Consider the following 22440-nt stretch of genomic DNA (forward strand, 5'->3'; position numbering starts at 1 on the left):
AAGTATATTGCGCTCTCCTTGGCTAATGTTACTTGTCGCAGCGTTCTTTCACAATTTATCCTTGTTAACTGGCATACCAGAGGAAAATGTGACCTACAGTCTGACGCAATGGACAGTAGCTAAGCCCCAGTCATTCTGGACATCTTACAAGTTTCACTGTATCACCACTAGCCCTCACTACTCTCAAGCAACAGGAAGGTGGAGAAACCAGTACAAGCCGCTAACAACAAAATGTCCCACATACTGCACTCTCAAGCTGTACCTCAACACTGCTGCTGGATCGTTTCAAAGTGTCCCCCTGCACAAGTGGAGGTCATTTAGCTTGCACATTTATTTGGGTGAAAACTGCCCAGTGCCTAGACCACATTCTGCTGAGGCTGCCTGGCACATGAACAGAAACCAACATGGCATTTTCCTATTGTTGAGAAGCTACAATTGGCAAATGCCACAAGTTCATCTTCTCAGTCTTCCAGTGCTGCCTGATAGAGACGTTACTGCTCAGATACTTGGAAACCTGGAAGATTTAGAGGTGAAGGAGTGGTTACTTCATCAATGTGTCTTAACAACACTTCAATATTATTTAATAATATTTAATAATTTATTATTTATTCCCCAGCCACTCTGGGTGGCTTCCAACAAAATATTAAAAATACAATAAAGCATCAAACATTAAAAACTTCCCTAAACAGGGCTGCCTTCAGATGTCTTCTAAAAGTCAGCTGGCTGTTTCTTTCTTTGACATCTGACGGGCGGGCGCCACCACCGAGCTCGGAGCTACCCCTCCGCGTCCGGGCTGAGCGATGGGGGTGGATGTTTGGTATAGATCAGGCATCTTAGTGCTGCCTCAATCCTGCTTTTTTCGGGCTGGGTGTGTTCCTTAAACAGAAGGGGGGAGATGAGATCACAGATTCGTCCAGGAGGAGCCCGAGACATTTGGGCGCCTGAGGCAAAGCACAGCCGGCAAGCCGGTGAGGGAAGATCTGCGTCGCGAACAAGGGCCAAGTCCAGCCCGGCATCGGCTGCAGATCCTGCCGAGGGCGCCTCTTGCGGGGGGGAGCCGGCGGAAGGGGCGCCCTTCGGCTCCTCCTCGCGGGCGGGCGGGCGGGCGGGCGGGCGAGGCCGGGGACACCGAGCCAGCCTGGGCCTCCGAAGGCGCAGCAGCTGCTCTCGGGACAGACCGACTTCCCCCTCAGGGCGAAAAGCGCCGCCAAGACTTCTCCGCCTCTGCGCGGCGCCCGAGAGACGCGCCCAAGATGGCCGCCAGGCCGACTCAGCCGAGCAACAATTGGCCGGAAGCGCCTCTCCTGCGGGCTCCTCGGGCTGGGCGGGGCTTCGTCGGGAAAGCCGCCATTGGTGGCCGCTGACCCTGATGTCACCGGGTGGGCGTTTGCCCCGCCTTGGCCGGGAAATCACAAGGGCGCCTTGGTTCACGGCGGGCTCCCATTAGCGGCGCAGGCTGCCACTCGTCAACGAGGCTGAGGTGGAAATCCCGGCCTCCGTCGGCAATAGGAGCAATGTTCACTTGTGTCGAGCGCGATTGGTCAGTTCAACCTGCCTATCAGGCAATTCTGTGGGTGGGCGGCGATTGGCCGCCGTGTTCTCCCGTTCCGGAATCGGACAGCGCCCGATGACGCGACCAACCTCTCGTTTGGCACGAATGACGCTCTTCCATTGGCCGCATCATTCTGCCAATCCGACGGAAGGGAAGTCTCAGCCGCCTTTTATAAGACAGCGACGGCCTCGATGTCAGCACGGAGTTACGCGATTGGGCGGTGGCTTCTATCAATCACGAAGTGGGTGGGGCCTGCGAGGGGCTGCTGAGGAGAGTCCGGGCGGCTGCGAGTGAGCCGGGCGGAGCCGGCAGTGGAGGCCGCCGAGAGAAGCGGGTAAGAGGGAAGTTCCTACGACGGCGGGACGGGAAGCAGCTGCCCTCATGGCGACTGGGCCTCGCTTCCTTCAAAACGGGGGGGCTTTAGCCTCACGAAAAAGCTCTGGGTGAAAAGTTTGGGGGGGGGTCGAGAGGCGAATGTGCGGCGCATGCGCGAAGCCAGAAGACGGTTGGCTGCTGGGCGGGGTCGCGGCGGCGAAGGGGAGGAAGCGCGCCTGATTGGGCTGCTCCGCGGGGAAGGGGGCGGAGGCCGAGGGGGCTTTCGGAGCCCCTTGCGCATGTGCGGCCTCCATCCGTGGCTGGGGGGGCACAAACACGGAGCTGCCCGAGCCCCCCCCCCCCGGTTGGCTGTAATCGCTTGTACTTTTAAATCACGGAGTTGGGGCGAGTTACAGCAACTTGAAGTGGGTCGGCGTGCAAGGCCTCGGTGCGCCTGTGCTCCTCTGGGTGGCAGGTGGGCACCATGTAGGACCGGAGGTCAAACCTATGCTAAAAGTCACAGGTGGTTCGTAGTCTTGATGGAAAAGTGGCGTGCATGTCTACTCAGAAGTAAGTCCTGTTAAATTCAAAAGCTTATACTCAAGTATTCCTTGCTGGATCGCTGCCCAAGTATAACCTCTTCAATGTACAGTACATTAATTGTCCTTCCACTTTGATGGAATGGTGCTTGTAATTGTCTTGCTTTAGTCTAAATACAAGAATACTAACAGTCATCTACTTTATAGGATGTCATTATCAGCTGCTGCTTCCTCCAAAACTGATATTGGGTGTATTATTAACATATAGCTTTTTTAACCCATAAAAACACATTCCCCTTTATTTTTCGAGGAGTAAATAATTTAAGACAGAAGTTAGATACTGATACACAAGTTTTGGACATGAAGCTGTAAGACCCTAAGAGGTATCTTAGTTTTTGCTAGTTGGGAAATAATAAAAAATATTGAAATTTAGACCCACGTGGTAATGAAAAGATATTGCTATTTGATCTTAGAAGGTAGGCATAATTACACAGAATCAGAAGACATTCATATATTTAGAGAGATGATTCATAAGCACCCCTATAAGACAAACAAGAAGTGGTTCTACATGGAGTACATCATCATACTAATGCTGCAGACCTGGAAACACTCTGTTGGGAATGAACTCCATTGAACTTGGTGGGGCTTGGTTCTGTATAATCATGAAAACAGGTTGCAAAACTAGTTGTAGAGAAAGTCAGCTATCCTGAATGCAGTTCACATCTCACTTCATCTTCATAGATGATATCCTTGAAAATATTAGCACAAATCAGTATATTTGTCTTTAGCATAATCGGGGTCTGTAAGATCCATAGTTTCTGCTTCTTTATTCTTCATGTATGTCAGAGTTACTGCTCTCATGTTACAGATAGGTAGCCGTGTTGGTCTGCCATAGTCAAAAGAAAAAAAATCCTTCCAGTAGCACCTTTAAGACCAACTAAGTTAGTTCTTGGTATGAGCTTTCGTGTGCAAGCACACTTCTTCAGATACACTGAAACAGAAGTTGCCAGATCCTTCTATATAGTGAGAAGGTGGGGAGGGGTATTACTCAGAAGGGTGGTGGGAATGGGAGATTGGCAGATAGCTGGGATGAGCCTGCTGACGACTCTTAACGACTGTAATGGGTCTTACAGGAAAAGGCAAGGGGTGAGAAGGTGAGAAATGGCTTAGTCATGTATAATGGGATAAGAATCCAATGTCTTTGTTCAAACCAGGTTTCTCCATGGTTTTAAGTTTGGTAATGAGTTGCAATTCAGCAGCTTCTCTTTCCAGTCTATTTCTGAAATTCCTTTGTAGTAAAACAGCTACTTTGAGATCTTGTATAGAATGTCCTGGGAGATTAAAGTGTTCTCCTACTGGTTTCTCTGTTTTGTGATTCTTGATGTCAGATTTATGTCCATTTATTCTTTGGCGTAAGGTTTGGCCTGTTTGTCCAATATAGAGAGCTGAAGGACACTGTTGGCATTTGATGCCATACACAATGTTAGATGATGAGCAATTGAATAGTCCCGAGATGGTATGTGTGATGTTGTTGGGGCCAGTAATGGTGTTGTCCGGGTGTATGTGGCAGCAAAGTTGGCATCTGGGTTTATTGCAGGCTCTGGTGCCAGTGTCCGTGTTAAGTCTGGTTGTAGTATTATTGTGGGTTAGGAGTTGTTTAAGATTGGGTGGCTGTCTGTAGGCAATGAAAGGTCTTCCTCCCAGAGCTTGAGAAAGAGAACTGTCATTGTCCAGGAGAGGTTGTAGATCTCTGATGATGCGTTGTACTGTTTTAACTTGGGAGCTGTATGTGATGACTAGAGGTGTTCTGTTATTTTCTTTTTTGGGTCTGTCTTGCAGCAAGTTCTCTCTGGGTATAAGTCTGGCTCTGTTGATCTGTTGTCTAACTTCATCTGCTGGGTATTTTAGTTCTGAAAAGGTTTGCTGTAGATCTCTTAGGTGAGAGTCTCTGTCTGTAGAATTGGAACAGATGCGGCTGTAACGTAGTGCCTGGCTATATACAATGGACTGTTTGGTATGTTTGGGATGGTAGCTAGAGGCATGTAGATATGTTTGTCGGTCAGTTGGTTTACGGTATAAGGTGGTGTCCATGCGCCCATCCTGTATTTTTATAGTAGTGTCCAAAAAATGTATTTCTTGCATAGATTGATTCATTGTAAGGTTGATTGTGGGGTGAAAATCATTAAATTTCTGGTGAAAGGTGTCCAGGGTCTGTTGACCATGTGTCCAGATGATAAAAATATCGTCAATGTATCGCAGATACAAGAGAGGTTTGAGTGGGTAGGAGTTTAGGAAACGTTGTTCTAAATCTGCCATGAAGATGTTGGCATACTGTGGGGCCATGCGGGTGCCCATTGCTGTGCCGCTGATCTGAAGGAACAGGTCATCACCGAATTTGAAGTTGTTGTGGGTAAGGACAAATTGGCAGAGTTTGGTGGCAAGGTCCGCTGTGGTTTTATCTGAAATGGTGTTCCTTATAGCTTGTAAATGCTCTCATGTGTGTTTGTTTCCTGATTGTGTGTGTGTTGTATTAACTTTATTTCACTTGAAATAAAAGATGGAGTCTTGAGACGTGCAAAGGCCTTGCCACCAGGTTACAGCAACAGTATGTTTGGTAGGCTTGGGAGTTTGTTAAATAATCTAGACAAATACAGTAGCACTGCTGTCATTACCTTTAAACCTGGGTTCTGTGGCAATGTAATTAACTCTGTAACAATAATGCTAACCAGTTGCATAATATTGAAATATAAAATATTGCACAGGAATTCAGTTTTCTCTTTTTTGAGTGGGCAAATGAGGGAAAAAAATATTGGCAGAGGGGGATGCAGAATGGGAAAAAAAACTAATTTCCTCTTGTGTTTTTTCCTGGGCCCTCAGTCCAGTTATCCCCTCTTGCATTCAAGGGATGACACTGGAGTAAATTGAGCATCACCTCTCTCAACTTTAGCTCTTGACCATCATATGGGAATAATATTGAACAGTTTAATTTTTCGCCTTCTAGCATAGGAAGCACTAGCAAATTTGTCAAACATATTTATCATGCAAATTTTTCAGATTTGCAAACTTGTGTCCTTTATTAGAGGGCAGGTAGAGAGAAAGTTTCCCAGCACTGTAATAATGAAAACTTGGATTTCTCTATTGATTTCTATGGTCAGTTATCACTTGTACTTCTCTTGAGTCATGAGCTTTCATGTCAGAAATTTCAAGGGAATTTGGAGAAAGTGTTTTATTCCATGTCTGAGATGATTGTTCCTACTTTACTTTTCTTTTGTTGAATGCTTTATTGAAATTAAAAGACAAACAGAAATTCATCCAGAAATAACAATAGAAAATGCTACATCATATCACATTAAATTCTTATTACATCTATGACTTCCCGTCACTCCGTCATGCATCTACCACCTATTTCTTTGAGCTCACTTTCCGTTTTCCTTTATTGATTGTCATTAATGACTTATTCTTCTATAAGTTCCTATTATACCACAGAAGTCATTCAAGGCCTGCCATTGACGTCATATTATTACGATGTTCCTTAAAGTATATTTTGTACATGTCCCATTCTTTGATAAATGTTGTTTAGTATGTCCTCTCAATTTCCCTGTCATTTTTGCCAGCTCAGTGTATTCTAGCAGTTTGCTTTGCCACTCCAGTTTGGTTGGAATTGTGTCCCCTTTCCAGTTTGAAGTGATTAATATTCTTGCAGCTACCGTAGCGTACAATAATATTGTCCTTGGTTTTTTAGGTATGTCTGAACCTAGTATCCCCAAGAGGAAAGCTTCCGGCTTTTTTATAAAAGAGATCTTAAACATCTTTTTGAGCTTGTTATAGATTACCTCCTAAATTCCTTTATTTTCTTACAGTTCCACCACATATGTAGCATTGTACCTTCCCACATCTCCAACATTTACTTGAGGTATTTTTATACATTTTCGATAGTTTTGATGGCATTAAGTGCCAGCAGAATTGCATTTTCAGAAAATTTTCTTTCAATACATAATCTGCGGTGAACCTCATCTCTACCTCCATAGTTTCCCCCAAGCATCCATTGGGATGTTGTAACCAAAATCTTGAGCCCATGTAACCATTACTGATTTTACCTCCTCCTCCTTGACTTCCTGGTCAAGGAGGAGTCTATACGTTTTAGAGAGGGTTTTTCCTTTGGAGTTAATCTGTTCTTTTTCCAGTCTGGAGGGCTCTGTCGCGAAGCCATTTCATTTTTCAAGTTTAAATATCTCATGGAGTTGGTGATATTGTAACCAATCTGACAGGTATACCCTAATTTCTTCAAAATCTTTTGGCTTAATCTGATTTTCTTCCTCTTTTAACAATACTTTGTATGTTGACCAATTCCCTTTCATCTTTTTCTTCTTTACTGCCAATGCTTCTATAGGAGATATCCACCATGGGGTTTTGGGTTCAAGCAGACCTTTGTATTTTGCCCAAACCATACATAGAGGCTTCCTTATAACATGATTTAAAAAGCTTTTGTGTACCTTGACCTTGTTGTAACCTAAGTAGGCATGCCAGCCATAGCGGTTGTCATACCCATCCAGATCTAAAAGGTCAGTATTTTGTAGTATACACCATTTCCTGATCCAGAAGAGACAGGACACCTCGTAGTTGAGTTTCAAATCTGGCAGGGAAAATCCCCCTCCTTCTTTAAGATCAGTTAATAGTTTATGTTTGATCCTGGGCTCCTACTTTTCTGTGGGGAGGGTATGTTCTATATTCTTGTGGCATTTAAAGAAACAAGTAGTTTATCGAATGAGAAGGCTGCATTGCAGTGGGAGCAGCAAGTTTGATTGTTGTCCAAATGTCATTGCTGTGGGGCAGCCTCGTTCTCTGAACTACAATTCCAGAAGTACTTTGGATGACTCAAAGATGCAAGTTTTTCTTTTCTGTCTCCCCCACTCCTTGCTTAAAGGTAAAGGGACCCCTGACCATAAGGTCCAGTCACGGACGACTCTGGGGTTGCGGCGCTCATCTCGCTTTATTGGCTGAGGGAGCCGGCGTACAGCTTCCGGGTCATGTGGCCAGCATGACTAAGCCGCTTCTGGCGAACCAGAGCAGCGCACAGAAACGCCGTTTACCTTCCCGCTGGAGCAGAGCCTATTTATCTACTTGCACGTCGTGCTTTCGAACTGCTAGGTTGGCAGGAGCAGGGACCGAACAACGGGAGCTCACCCCGTTGCAGGAATTTGAACTGCTAACCTTCTGATCAGCAATCCCTAGGCTCAATAAATGCTGTATACAGGGGTTGGTTTTGCTCTCTGCATTTTTCTTGAAGCTGTCAAGAGGTGAAAATCATGTCCACTTCCGGGTACAGCTTCTGGGTCATGTGGCCAGCATGACTAAGCCGCTTCTGGCGAACCAGAGCAGCGCACAGAAACGCCGTTTACCTTCCCGCCGGAGTGGTACCTATTTATCTATTTGCACTTGGACGTGCTTTCGAACTGCTAGGTTGGCAGAAGCAGGAACCGAGCAACAGGAACTCACCCCGTTGCGGGGATTCGAACCGCCGACCTTCTGATCGGCAGGTCTTAGGCTCTATGGTTTAACCCACAGCGCCACCCGCGTCCCTCTTAAATCACTCCTTGCTTAAATCAGAGTAAATTTGTTTCCCAACTTGCTGAGTCACTTGAGGATACTGGCCTTAATCATGTGTTAGATGAGAATAACTTGTTCCTTACAGTTTAGTTTCAGGACATCTTTTCAGCTAGATTTTCTATTCTGCTGATTGGAAGTTTGCATTAAGGAAAGGTTATTCAGAAGCTCTCTCTTCTTTATTTTCTACCAGAGAATCTTTGTTGTGAGATGTCTTCCCATTAAAGGGGATTCTAAACTACGGGAGATAGAAAGTCTGACATTCATAGCTGTAATGGAGGATACCCTTACAAGAAATCTCTCAAGACGATTAATCTAGAGTTTAATTTGGTTGGTTAATTCTTGCCTTAAAACCCGTTTAAGAAAGCAGACATTAAATCTTGGCCAAGCAGACTGAGCCCTTTTTCTTTTCTTTTTGAAGCGGAAAGTCTGCTTAGAACTACAGATATGGGTGTAACTTGTCTAGCTTTATATATCCTCTCAGTGTACATCCAAACTAATTAGTCACCAGGGTATTCTGTTCCTCCCATCAGAACCCCAAGTTCTGGCATAAAAGCATTCTGGCTTTTGAAAACAGCATGCAGGCTTCCAGCTAAGCTAGACTTGGCTATGAATCCCCAGTACCATGTTTCAGAACTGGGCAGTGGTTTTTTTTTCCTAGAGAAAAAGGCTTCTATTCTGGATCTTATGAGTCAAACTAGAAGAAGAGCCAACTAGCTCATTTGGTCCCATTTCATAAACAGCATCAGTAGGGCAGTTTTCAATACAGTGGTGCCTCGCAAGACGGAATTAATTCGTTCCGCGAATTTTTTTGTCTAGCGAATTTTTCATCTTGCGAAGCACGGTTTCCCATAGGAATGCATTGAAAATCAATTAATGCGTTCCTATGGTCAAAAAAAGTCCAAACAAAGCCAAATTTGGTACAACAAGAGTTTATTAAGTGCTCTTTAAAGTCACACATACTGTAAAGAGCAGAATCATAGAATCATAGAGCTGGAAGAGACCACAAGGGCCATCGAGTCCAACCCCCTGCCAAGCAGGAAACACCATCAGAGCACTCCTGACATATGGTTGTCAAGCCTCTGCTTAAAGACCTCCAAAGAAGGAGACTCCACCACACTCAAAATTCAAACCCAGATTTTTTTTTAAAAAACAGCAGAGTGGCCCAATGGTCACAGAAAATCATAAAAATGCAGGGGGAAAAAACAAGCTTCCAGATTCTTGCAAACCCCTCCCCAACTGTTCCCCCAGCCACCCAGCATACAGAAATTCAAATCCAGAATTTTTTAAAAAAAACAGCAGAGTGGCCCAATGGTCACAGAAAATCATAAAAATGCAGGGGGGAAAAAACAAGCTTCCAGATTCTTGCAAACCCCTCCCCAACTGTTCCCCCAGCCACCTAGCACACAGAAATTCAAATCCAGAATTTTTTTTAAAAAACAGCAGAGTGCCCCAATGGTAACAAAAAATCATAAAAATGCAGGAAAAAAACACACAAGCTTCCAGATTCTTGCAAACCCCTCCCCAACACCGTCCTTGAATTCCAAACACCCCAACCCAAAATCCAAAACCCCCCAAAAAAGTTTTAAAAGCTTAACTTACCAAATGGCTGCAAAAGAAGTTTTGGAAAAGCTTCAAAAATCACCAAAGTCTTTAAAAACCTCAAAAAGGCTACTATGTACACTGCGTTCTATGAGTTGCTCCTCGAAGTCAAGTCGCAACTGTATTAACGGTGTTAAGAAAAAGGAAACAAACTTGCAAGACGTTTTCGTCTTGCGAAGCAAGCCCATAGGGAAATTCGTCTTGTGAAGCAGCTCAAAAAATGGAAAACCCTTTCGTCTTGCGAGGCATTCGTCTTGCGGGGCACCACTGTATTGTATGTTAATAGTTGTAGCTTATAGTGAATCATTGTACTCTTAATGCAGTGAAAAAGGGAGCAGACATCTTTATCCTTTTAGAATATGTGTGGCCAACAAAATTTTACTCAAACTAAACCTGTTAAAATTAATGAACATGACTAAGTTAGGCCCATTAATTTCAGTGGGCCTACTCCGAGTAAAACTTGAATACCATCCTAGATCTTTTGACTAAAGGTTGACTGTGATTAGTATTTCAGCATCTATGCTTGGTGTCTAGATGTAAGTAGTAAAACTAAGCTCCCAAAAACAAATTTAGCCAGTTGCCATTGACTACTTCACGTTCCAAAACAAAGCAGTTCCTGTTTATTTTAGAAGGGCATCAAGTAAACTTCAAAATGATAAAGATCCTTCTACAGAGTGTGCATACGCACAGTCATGCGAGTCTCCTAAATTCAGCCTTGATCTCACTTTTGGAAAGGTTGTGCATCCATACTTTGTCTCTACACCAATGCACAGAGTATGGGAAATTGGAGCTTTTAGTACAGGGTGGCAAATATGACCTGGTAGGCATTACTGAAACCTGGTGGTATGAGACTCATGACTGAAATGTAGGAATTGAGGGGTATAACCTATTCAAAAGGAATAGACCAAACAGGAAGGGAGAAGGTGTAGCATTATATATAAAGGATGTGTTCACTTGTGAAGAAATCCATGACCTGGAGCATGAAAAGCAGATTGAGAGTAAAGGGCAGGCTTCCTTAACTTTGGCCCTCCAGATGTTTTTGGCCTACAACTCCCATGATCTCTAGCTAGCAGGACCAGATTGAGAGTATAAGGCAGAGATAAAAGAATACCTGGACCAAAATACTTTCCCAAAAATTTCTAAAGAACAAAACAAAATTCTGAATGACCCAGTCACAGTTTTGAAGTCCAACAGGCAATTAAGCATTCCAAATCAGGAAAAACACCAGGGCCTGATGGCCTCCCTGCAATTTATTATTAAAAAATTAGAAGAGGTATTGTTCGAACCCTTGAAAACAACAATGAACAACATCCTAGAATATGGTATAATGCCTGAATCATGGAAGGAAAGTTACATCACACTGATCCCAAAACAGGGAACAGACCAGCTATCAATAGCCAATTATAGGCCTATTTCGTTGTTGAACAACAACTATAAACTCTACACCTATATTTTAGCCGAAAGAATGTAAAAAATTCTCTAAACCGTAATACAGACCAGGCCGTAATAACAGACTGTAATAAAGACCAGGCTGACTTTTCCCCCAGTCGCCTAATTCAGAGTAACATCAGAAATATCAAAAATGTGTAGGAATATCTGGAATCACAATTGATAAATCACCAGTCTTAATAGTGGTCTGTTGGCCCACGCCCCCACCTTCCTCACCTGTCCTCCAGTCCAGCAGGACCTGCTATGTGATCTGATGGTGAATTTGGGGTGACCCAATGCAAAGATCCTGAGGATCTGTGTGGATCCGTGCTTTGTAACCACGTTTTAAGTGGGGAGGGAAGGAAAAACATAGAAGGGACAAGGAGCACCGAGAGGGGTGTGCGGAGAAGTAGCTGGCTAAGAATGCAGGAGAGGGGTTTTACCGGAGGGAGGAAAGGAAGGCAAAAGTTCCCCCCACGCACCCACCCAAGCCAGCCAGCTCTCTCTCTCTCTCTCCCCCACCTGCATGTTGCAGCACCGGAGCACGAGAGAAATTAGAAGGAAGGACGCTCTGCTTTCCCCTCTGCTTGCCTGGAGGGGAGGGGTTTTCTCTGCTCTTTGTTCCGTTTGAGCAAACACAGTAACAAACAGAAGCGGGTGGGCAGTAAGACCCTGAGGCAGAATGCAGGAAAGCAGCAGCTTCCTCTTTTCAAGGCTTCCCTTCTCCGGACGATCGATATTTGCCTGATTTTTGCCTTCACTCACGCCTGTCGGCTCCAGGGACCACACATTCGCTCAGTAACATGCACAGACATTTCCCCTTACTTTTTAGGAGAAAAAATCTGCGTGTTATAGAGGGAAAAATACGGTACATTTCCCATAAATCCTTTGGCCTTTGGTTTTCCCACAGTGCAACAGTGCTTCAGCTTGACCAGAGTTTGTCTACTGAGATTTCCTAACTTCACTACATGGTCAATGCGGAGAAAGCATTTGATAATTTTTCTTGGAGATTCATGACAACTATGCTGCGGCATATGGAGATCGGAGACTCATTCTGTAATGGAATTCAGGCTATTTACACAAAACAGAAGGCAAAAAATTATAATAAATGGGAACATTAATGTGAAATTAATAAAAGGACAAGACAGGGCTGTCCGCTCTCTTCACATATTTATTTTAGTAATGGAGTCTTAAGTAAGAAAAATTAGAGATGAAAAGAATATTAAGGGTATAACACTGGGAAATAATATATATAAACTATGGGCATTTGCGGATGATATTAGCATCACAACCGAAAACCCAGAGTCTAGTGAAAACCTTGGAAATAATCAATAATTATGGGAAGGTAGTGGGATTCCAACTGAATATAAGTAAAACCAAACTTATGGCGAAAAACCTTTCCCAAGTAGAGAAAGAAGAATTTGAAAAGATAACAAATCGTAAAATTTGTCAAAAAAATAAAATACTTGGGAATATTTTTAACTACTAAAAGCATACGGTATATCTTTACGAAGACAATTAATTATGTCAAGGCATGGTCTGAAGTTAAAAGGAATGTGGAGATTTGGAGCAAATTATATCTATCTTTTGGGGGGCGTATCTCGGCTGTTAAACTAAATATTTTGCCAAAGATGCTTTTTCTGTTCCAATCCATTCCTGTTATAGGGAAAACAAGCTGCATTGAAAATTGGCAGAGGGAAATATCTAAATTTATCTGGTCAGGGCAATTTCAAAAAGCTGAAGGAGCTACTGGGTGAGATCCCATGGTCAGAAATACTCAAGGAGAAGGGAGTCCAAGAAGGATAGGAGTTTCTAAAGGGAGAAATATTGAACACCCAAATGCAGACAATACCAACAAGAAAGAAAAGTGGGAGGTATCTAAGGCATCTAAGCTGCATAAGGAATTTACAGATGAGCTGAGAGTTAAGAAGGGCATGTATAAGAAATGGAAGGAAGAGGAAATCAGAAAGGAGGAGTATACATGAGTAGCCAACAGTTGCAGGGGAAAAGTTAGGCTGGCTCAAGCTCAGAACGAGCTCGGGCTTGCAAGAGAAGTTAAAAATAATGTTAAAAAAAGGTTTCTTTAGCTATGTCTGAAATTGGAGGAAGAACAAGTAAGTGGAAGCTTCTCTGTGTAGAGAAGACTGAGAGGTGACAGAGAAGAAGGCAGAACTAACTACTCAACACCTACTTTGCCTCTGTCTTCACCCAGAAGGAAAGTGATGCCCAGCCTGATGATAACAGAATAAACGATGTAAGGAGGGAGCTGCAGCCCAAGATAGGAAGAGAGATAGTAAGCGAACACCCAACTGCTTTAAATGAGTTCAAATCTCCAGGGCCTGATTAGCTGCATCCAAGGGTACTAAAGGAGCTTGCGGGTGTAATTTCAGAGCCTTGGTCTGTTGTCTTTGAGTATTCTTGGAGAACAGGTGATGTCACTACAGACTGGAGGCGGGCAAATGGTGTCCCCATCTTCAAAAAGGGGGAAAGAAGACATAGGTAACTACCAACCACTGGGCTTGACATCAATACCAGGGAAGGTCCTAGAACAAATAATTCAACAGTCGGTCTGTAAGCATTTAGAAAAGGATGCTGTGATTACTAAGACCCAGCATGGGTTTCTCAAAAATAAGTCATGCCAGACCAATATGATTTATTTTTATGGATGGAATTACAAACTTGGTGGATCAGGGAAATGCTGTGGACATAGTGCATATTGATTTCAGTAAGACTTTTGACAAAGGTCCCCCATAATATTCTCACGAGAAAGCTTGTAAAATGAGGTTTGAACGAGGTAACTGTTAGGTGAATTTGTAGCTGGTTGACTGAACCCAAAGAGTACTCATTAACAGTTCCTCATCATCCTGGAAAAAAGTGAAAAGTGGGGTGCTGCAGGGTTCCGTCCTGGTCCTGTTGTTCTTTAGCATCTCTGTAAATGGCATGAATGAAGGAATTGGGGGGGATGCTCATCCAATTTGCAGATGAATGAAGGAATTGGGGGGGGTGCTCATCCAATTTGCAGATGACACCAGACTGGGAGGGGTAGCTAATGTCGCAGAAGACAGAATCAAAATTCAAAATGACCTTGACTTCTGGTGCTTCCTGCCATAATGGAGGCAGCTCCCGCATTAGCAGAGATTGGTAGCAGATCGTAAACAAGGATGAATAAGGGTAATTGTCCTTGCAGGCCCCCCCCCCCCCGATCAGGGGGGTGAGCACCACTCGCAGATCATCTGATACCTGGCTCTTGTCCCAACACGGAGGCGGGAGGACCTGAGTGCAAAGCAATTCGCTTATCGGTAACCCTCTGACACAGCCACTAAGGGCAGGGGCTTTTCTGTTTATTAGTAAGAAAGAAATTGGATTTAATTTGCAGACGTGTACTGGATTAAAGGGACAAGATAATCTGCTGAATCAGCCACTGAGTCGCAATGTTTTGATCTGGAGAGATTTTCTTCATAGCTAAGTGTGGTGTGTTGGAGGAGGGGAGCCTTTACCCTTTCTTTATATACCATGTTTGCTGCTTTATTGATTCGGCAAACCTCCCCCTGAGAGTTAATGGAGTGAGAAAAAGCAAGAGGAAATCACTGATAACAAGATAATATTTATGGATTATTACAAAATATATGGAACTGTCTGAGAATATTGATAGGATTTAAAGCATCGAGTTTCCACTGAATCGCTTTTGAAGATCTACCATAGCTTTGGTGGGACACCAGATCGTTAGCCACTGAGTATTGGATGAGAAAGATAAGTGGAGAACTGCCCGGGGCTATGGTGGGACGTCAGACCTTTTGTTAGAAAGTCATGAAACCTGTGGGTGTTAAATAAAGGATCAAGATCAGAACTGTTGTAATTGGAATAATCAAGATTATGGAAGCAGAAAGAAATAAAAGCTTTGTACCCTGAAATCTAGCACACGGGAAGTCACCCAAAATAGTTTAATTTGGTATTTGAATAGTTGGCTATTTAATTGTATTGTAATTTTGTATTGTGATAATGTGGCTCTTTTGGATCATTGTAATTAAAAAAAATTATACAAAAAAAAATCAAAATGACCTTAACAGATTGGAGAACTGGGCGCAAGCTAACAGAATGAATTTCAGTAGGGATAAATGTCAGTTTCTGCACCTAGGCAGGAAAAACCAGCTGCACAAATAATAGGATGGGTTGGGGGTTTCACCTGACTTACTAGCAGTACATGTGAAAAGGATCTAGGGGTCTTTGTGGGCCACTAGCTTATCATGATACAGCAGCAAAAAAAATTAACGCTGTTTTAGGTTGCATCAACAAAAGTATAGTGTCCAGATCGAGGGAAGTAATAGTTCCTCTATTCTGCCTTGGTCAGACAAACACCTGGAATACTGTGTCCAATTCTGGGCACCATAATTTAAGAAGAATGTTGACAAGCTGGAACTTGTGCAGAGGAGGGCAACCAAGATGATCAAGGGTCTGTAGACTAAAACTGATGAGGAACGGTTGAAGGAGCTGGGTGTGTTTTGCCTGGAAAAGGAGACTGAGAGGAGATATGATAGCCATCTTCAAATATTGTAAGGGCTATCACATGGAAGAGGGAGCATGCTTGTTGTCTCCTGTTTTTGTGGGTAGGACTTGAGGCAATGGCTTCAAGTTACAAGAAAGCAGATTCTGACTAAACATTTGGGAAAACTTTCTGACAGTAAGAGCTGTTTGTCAGTGGAACAGACTCCCAAGAGAGGTGGGGGACTCTCCTTCCTTGGAGGGCTTTAAACAGAGATTGGATGGCCATGTGTCATGGATGCTCTAGCTGAGATTTGTGCATTACAGGAGGTTGGACTAGATGACCCTTGAAGTCCCTTCCAACTCCTAAGATTCTATGATCCTAATATTGATGCATCAAATGGTACTCTCCAGTCTGTTTTGGAAGTGCATTTGTTGTTCTCCCAGGCTGCAGATTCCATTTGTATTCTGTTACTTAGTGGTTTTGTTCTCATCCTACATAAAAACCAGGAAGATCCAATACCCAAGAAGTCTTTTCGAAGCAAGCAGGGAGGACAGGGCTCAGGTGGCACTGAGGTCGAAAAAGAAAGAAGTTCTCACAGACTGGCTCAGGCACAAAGGAAATGACCAGAATGTGACTTGTGAATGGAGAGTTTCGAACACTGGTGATCTCTGATCCCCCTGATTTTGTTCCTCAAAATTCACTTGGAAGTTTTGTAGGCCTGATCCATCTGCATTGTAGGGATCAACAAATGAAGGCTTCATGAGCCCAAATATGGTTCCTGTGCGGAGTACCAGTTGGCCCTTCCAGCTGCCAACCCAGAGGCAAGAAAGATTTGTTGGTGGCATGGAGTCTCTGCTTGAGGGGCTTTCTAATGTATTGGGTCATGAGTGAAGGTAAAGCCCATCATATATATATATATATATATATATATATATATATATATAATCATTTTTATTAGTTTTCCAATAAGAACATCCAATTAAATCCATCAAATCATAATCCAATTAAAAATAATAAAATAAAAACAGCCAAATTACAATCCAACTTATTAATTATTAATTTTTTGGGCTTCCCATACTCTGGACCTCTAAAGTATATCTCCAGTATTTTCATTTCTGCCTTCTTCCTGTTCTCATATTTTCCACATTCCGATCTTAACACTTTAAAGTTCCCTGTCCCTGGCTGTGCGATACTCAGTCATGTCAGAGATCATATATTCTTTCATCCGTCGGGTACAGTTTTATTTGTGTATATATATTTTTTCAACTGTCAATTTGCCAGCGCAGCTTTTCCTGACTTCATTCCAATCTTCCAATCCAGGCTGTTGTCCAAGCCTGTCGTTTGTAGTTTAATGACGCAGTAACTCCCAAGTTGTTAAATTGTTACTGTTCACAATAAATTCCCAATGTTAAGTTGTTAAGCATACTGTTTGCAATATTGAAATGTAAATGAACTGTATTCCACAGATGTAGGTCATTTGGCGATCGATCAGCTTTCCTGGAGACCCCCCCCCCCCCGGGCCCTAGAAGGGGGGTTGCTAGACATCAACTTAGCCTTCTCTCTCGCTCATAATGAAGAAATTCTGCAAACAGATGCACTGTACGTTGTCCCAAATTGTTATCTCAAGTCATTATAAAGTAAGCTAGCAAGTATTTCCCACTTCCCTCGAAAAAAGGGAGGAATTCTCATTTTTCCGTGCTGCGTCATACTAACAAGCGCCATCTTGTTTCTTTTTTTATCTTTATCAAGTTTAAGTAAAGCTGTGCAGCTGAATACTTAAATTATAAATAGAAGTCCATCTGTACTCCATTTTTTTTAAAAAAATAGGTTTCTTAATGAGGCTTGGCATAGAAAAACAATTGTAGGTATAGAGAAGAAAAAAGAACATACCAAGCACCTCCGTAAATCCAAACACCATGATGAGAATCTATTGGAAGTCTGAGCTTAAACACCAGGGACTGTGCAATTCTGCAGATTTTTTCTCAATCTTCTTCGGTCCAGACTATGTCTGTTTATTGTCCAAACCCAATTATTTTATGTAACAGATATTTCCGGCTTATGAGAGTGACTTTGGAGAGTGCCAGCCGTGCCATGCTCTGGGACCCAGTGTCCTTGCCGCTTGCACCTTGATGCCAGCTGACAAATCTTGGACGATCTGCGGGTCTACGAGACAGTCCTCCCCCACCCTAGGGAGTCTGCCAGGGCTAATTACCCCCATATCAACCCGAATTACCGGCATGGCTGAGGTCTGATTGTGTGGGAGTCAGGAAGCCCTCGCCCATCCCCAATTGCTAAGAGGGTGCTGCTTTTCTTCCTTCAGGAGAGATGGCTGCCATACGCAAGAAACTTGTCATTGTAGGAGATGGAGCATGTGGAAAGACCTGCCTCCTTATTGTCTTCAGCAAGGACCAATTCCCAGAGGTCTACGTCCCCACCGTCTTTGAGAACTATGTGGCTGACATTGAGGTGGATGGAAAGCAGGTAATACTGATGTTGGGAGCCGGCCGGGCTGGGCAGATGCCTGGGCGCAATGACAGGGCCTGATATCTCCACCATCTGGCTGGCTGGTGTGTTTTTTTGCTACCATGCTATGGTGCAAGTCAGTTGGCTCACGCGGTAGCACTTCAGCAAAAGAGCAGCAGCTTCTGCAAGCCACCTGACTCACACAGCAGTGCAGCAGCAGAAGAGTCTGCGTATTTTGTAGAGCATTATGAACCATTCTACTTTTTCCATTTCTCTGAGGCCCAGCTGGGGTCCTGCTGCAAGCTCCTGTGCTGAGCCCAAATTGGAGGCCAGCTGCTTGCCCACTATATATATTTATATATTGTCTGGGGCATTTGGCCTCCTCCTCTGAGTTGGTCAGTGTAATGTGTGAAATAGCCCTCTTCCTCTCCCCACTCCCAAGAGCAGAGAGGAATTAATTTGAGAGAAATGAAGAATAGCTGCAGAAAGAACAGGTGGTTCTTTTGGAACTGCATTTCTTGGTGGTAACAGGGAGTAGAGTTTGGAGTATGCTTTTCTGATTGAATTACAACAATACCAGCATCTTTCCACTTTGGTTGTGATTCATTACAGAATCACATTCATTACAGACGCGGGTGGCGCTGTGGTGTAAGCCACTGAGCCTAGGGCTTGCCGATGGGAAGGTCGGTGGTTCAAATCCCCGCGGCGGGGTGAGTTCCTGTTGCTCGGTCTAAGCTCCTGACAACCTAGCAGTCCGAAAGCACGTCAAAGTGCAAGTAGATAAATAGGTACCACTCCGATGGGAAGGTAAACGGCGTTTCCGTGCGCTGCTCCAGTTTTGCCAGAAGCAGCTTAGTCATGCTGGCCACATGACCCAGAAAAACTGTCTGCGGACAAACGTCAGCTCCCTCGGCCAGTAAAGTGAGATGAGCGCCACAACCCCAGAGTCGTTCGTGACTGGACTTAACTGTCAGGGGTCCTTTACCTTTACCTTTAAGGATCTAATAGGGAAGACACTAGCACATCACAGAATATGCTTTCGTTTAATGGAGTGATGACAGCACTTTGAGGACTTACCCCCATTAAGTTATCATATTTGCATTTCTACAGGTAGAACTTGCCCTTTGGGATACAGCTGGCCAAGAGGACTATGACCGCCTGAGACCCCTCTCCTACCCAGATACAGACGTCATCCTCATGTGTTTCTCCATTGACAGCCCTGATAGTTTAGGTGAGTCTCCCCTGAGTATGGTGGGAGGGCTGACTGAATAAGAAGCAGCAGAGACTTCTGTAGATCTCTGGCTCTGGTCTCTTCCCAGATGTCAGATTGCTGATGGGAGCAGTTAAACTGTCATAGTAGTTGATTAGCTGGTCATATGCTGTGTATTACATCACACCACGGCTGGCGTTCAGTGTTCTGCCGCTTGTCCCTCCCCATTTCCGTCTTTCCCCCCATTGCCTCCCCCCCCCCATGTACACATGTCCCAGCTTTAACATTGGCTGCACCACATCCATTTTCTGAGCTTGCTACTCCTGTACCCACAGTGGTGGAAGTCCTTTAAATTTCATCCTGGTGGTGTCTGAAGGAACTCAAGACAGTTTCCCAAATCTTTGCTTTGGGGCACAAGTGGCTGACCACGGTCTTCCTAGGTTTATGCTTATGGTTTTACTTTGTGCCCCTACAGAGAACATCCCTGAGAAGTGGACTCCGGAGGTGAAGCACTTCTGCCCCAATGTGCCTATCATCCTGGTGGGGAACAAGAAGGACCTACGTAATGATGAGCATACACGCCGGGAGCTAGCCAAGATGAAGCAGGTGCAGAGGCAACTGACATTCTTTGCTGGGATTTAGTATTGCCATCAGAATAGGAGGAGGGTACAAACAGCTATGCATATGGCCATTTGGGGCTTGAAAGGAATCTATGTCCTTTCCATTTACATCTGAGTAGAAACACAAGCCCATCCAGAGAGGTATATTGTGGCCTTCTTCTCATTTTTGAAGGGGGCTTGGCGAAGCTCAAAGCTACTGGTTTCCATGGGGTTCTCAGTACCTTTTCACAACACACTCTATTTGGACTGAAGACAGCACTTGGCTTGCATGATACCATAAAATAACCTCCAACTTCACAACCCTAGCAAGGGCTGGGTACCAGTTTTCAGCAAAGGGTATAGTCCCAGGGAGTTAGTATTGTGTGGTTATAGGAGCCAGGAGTTCTGATAGCTAGGCTCTAGCTTTGATTGCTAGATTCTACCTCATTTCCCTTACCAGGATAGATCCGAGGCAACCTCACTGTCTGTTTCGCCCTTCCCTTTCAGGAACCAGTGAAGCCAGAGGAGGGACGTGACATGGCAAACAGGATTAGTGCTTTTGGCTACCTGGAATGTTCTGCAAAGACAAAGGATGGAGTACGGGAAGTGTTTGAGATGGCCACCCGGGCTGCCCTGCAGGCCAAACGTGGGCGCAAGAAGACCTCATGCCAGCTGCTGTAATTCCTTCCCAGCCTGCCTTCCCTGCCAGCCAGCCAAGCCTTTGAGCTCTTAGCTTCCAGGCTTGCCTCTCTTGTGATACCATGGACTGGCAGGTCTCCTCAGAGAGGGGGCTTGCTAGAGCTGGGCAGGGGCTCTTCTGGAGCATGACAACTAACTTTGGAGGTGGGGTGGTATTTCCCCCTTCCGTCACAGGCTTCTGACTCCCTCATAACAGGTCAGAAAATTCTGGCCCTCGGTGGGTCAGTGGGAGAGCTCCTTATCTTTCCGCGTGCTTGCTCATAGCAGTCTTGATTCTCGTTGGCAGCCTAAGGCACTACACTGCTCCAGGCCGTTTCTTTGTAGAAGACTTTTTGCCAAAGTGTGAAAGCCCTTTGCTTCAATAAAGGTCAGAGCCTTGAATTGGAACATCTGGCCCTGCCTAGTAAGGGACTCTTGACATGTCAACAAGTCATTCATTGTGAGCGGAGCCAGTGCTCCTGCACAGTGGGCAAGCAGTTACCCTTATCTTGGCAGACTCATTGATCCCTTGGCTGGCTTTTCTGCTCTTTAGGCTAGAGCAGAACCACTTTGGTACTTGTCCCCTTCCTCAAGGCGAACAGAGCCCAGTTCAGAAGCCACCCACTTTGTTTCTTGAGGGCTCTCTCAGTAAAGTGACATCAGGTCCTCCACCTTCTCTCTCTCCCACCCCAGAACAGAATTGTCTCCACTTAAATATTTATCTCCCGACAGCAGAGCAGACAGCTGCCTTTCCTTCAAACTGGCCCAAGAGACTGGGCCTTGCAGCCTGGCCCCTTTCTAGCAAAAATCTATATTTGTAAGCAGAGGTGCTATGAGCCAGTTTGTTGCTGTTTGGAAGCTCTCTGGATAGCTGGTAGCTGGAGTAGCCACTGCCACAGCTTCAAGTGCAAAGGACCTCCTCTGTTGCTTCTGTCTCGCTGCTCCCCCGACGCTCCTGCTTCTCTTCCCTTCCACCTTCTTTGTACTCACTGCATTGCCACCGGGGTGTATGATTTTGTGTTTAATTTGTATTCACATGTTTAAAAAGTGGTTGTTACTTTTCAAAATGTACTTGAAAGAAAAATCTGTAATAAATTTGTAGCAATGTTTAGTACATGGTGGGGCTTTGCTTTTTGCCTCTTAAAATCTGCTGTGGAAAGGGAACCAGTAAAAAGGTGAGCATTGATTTTTCTTACAGCAGCTGTACAGCACTGTCCCACCAAACTGCTGATCCCATGAAGTGCTTTGGTTGGAGTAAATTGTGATGGCTGGTAAAAGTAATCATACACCTTCATGAGGAAATAAGTCTTACCTAGAAACAAAAAATGTTTTAAGCAAGAACCAGGATGGTGGTAGAAGCAGTCCAATAGACTGGGGGCTAATCAAAGCATAGAGAGCTTGGCTTCAGGTAGGCCTGCTGCCCCTTTGGATTCCTGAAGCTCTAGAAAGTGTAGGGCACTCTATGGAGAAAATGTGGTGGAAAGAACACTTTCCAAACAGTTCTGTTAGAAACCACTTTGCAAAACTACTGGAGACATTCTCATAGTTGATTATTTGCTGATTTGTACACACAATAGCAACACGGGCCTTCTCACTTTCAGCCTTTCTCAACCTGTGGATCCCCAGATGTTGTTGAACTACAACTTCCATTATCCCTAGCTAGGAAGGCCAGAGCTCAGGGATGATGGGAGTTTTAGTCCAACATCATCTGGGGACCCACAGGTTGAGAACCACTGGTAGGTGAACATTATACAGTACTCTGCCTGCCTTGTCCTTGTGCCTACTCTTTGGAGTCCAAGATTGTGACTCTGCTGTCTTTCTCTCCTGGTTCTCCCCTTTTGTTAATGTGAAATCCGATTTCTCTTAGGCGCCTTAAATGGTGAACAGGCACTTAATTGACATTCTGATGAATTTTTTTAGCTACAGAAAACTACCAGCAGTGTTTCTTCTCCTTGTGGTGTCAATTC

At 44.4% G+C, this 22440-nt stretch overlaps 1 protein-coding gene and 1 long non-coding RNA gene across 4 annotated transcripts in view; one reads left to right on the forward strand and one right to left on the reverse strand.

Moving 5' to 3' along the window:
* LOC308467101 overlaps positions 1–22440 on the reverse strand; it is a 175658-nt gene that overhangs the window by 24883 nt on the left and 128335 nt on the right. The window lies entirely within an intron of this gene.
* On the forward strand, positions 1728–21587 carry LOC308467086 (transforming protein RhoA-like). 3 transcript variants are annotated; one of them, XM_080988506.1, is made up of 6 exons: positions 1738–1886; positions 16990–17122; positions 17844–18004; positions 19097–19217; positions 19672–19802; positions 20303–21587. In XM_080988506.1, the coding sequence occupies exons 3-6, from the start codon at positions 17849–17851 to the stop codon at positions 20474–20476; spliced, it is 582 nt and encodes a 193-aa protein (XP_080844632.1). In that variant the 5' UTR covers positions 1738–1886; positions 16990–17122; positions 17844–17848; the 3' UTR covers positions 20477–21587. The 3 variants fall into 3 exon arrangements, with proteins under 3 accessions (XP_080844631.1, XP_080844632.1, XP_080844630.1); XM_080988505.1 differs by lacking the exon at positions 16990–17122 and having other exon boundaries at positions 1728–1886; XM_080988504.1 differs by lacking the exons at positions 1738–1886; positions 16990–17122 and adding an exon at positions 2272–2437.

Source organism: Podarcis pityusensis (assembly GCF_964106645.2).
Source record: "Podarcis pityusensis genome assembly, chromosome: 17".
NCBI classification, from domain to species: domain Eukaryota; kingdom Metazoa; phylum Chordata; class Lepidosauria; order Squamata; family Lacertidae; genus Podarcis; species Podarcis pityusensis.

Coding starts and splice junctions, on each gene's coding strand:
- LOC308467086 (XM_080988504.1), top strand. CDS start 2,407: ATGGAAAAGTGGCGTGCATGTCTACTCAGAA. Junction 2,438..17,843: donor GCGTGCATGTCTACTCAGAA/GTAAGTCCTGTT, acceptor TTCTTCCTTCAG/GAGAGATGGCTGCCATACGC. Junction 18,005..19,096: donor TTGAGGTGGATGGAAAGCAG/GTAATACTGATG, acceptor GCATTTCTACAG/GTAGAACTTGCCCTTTGGGA.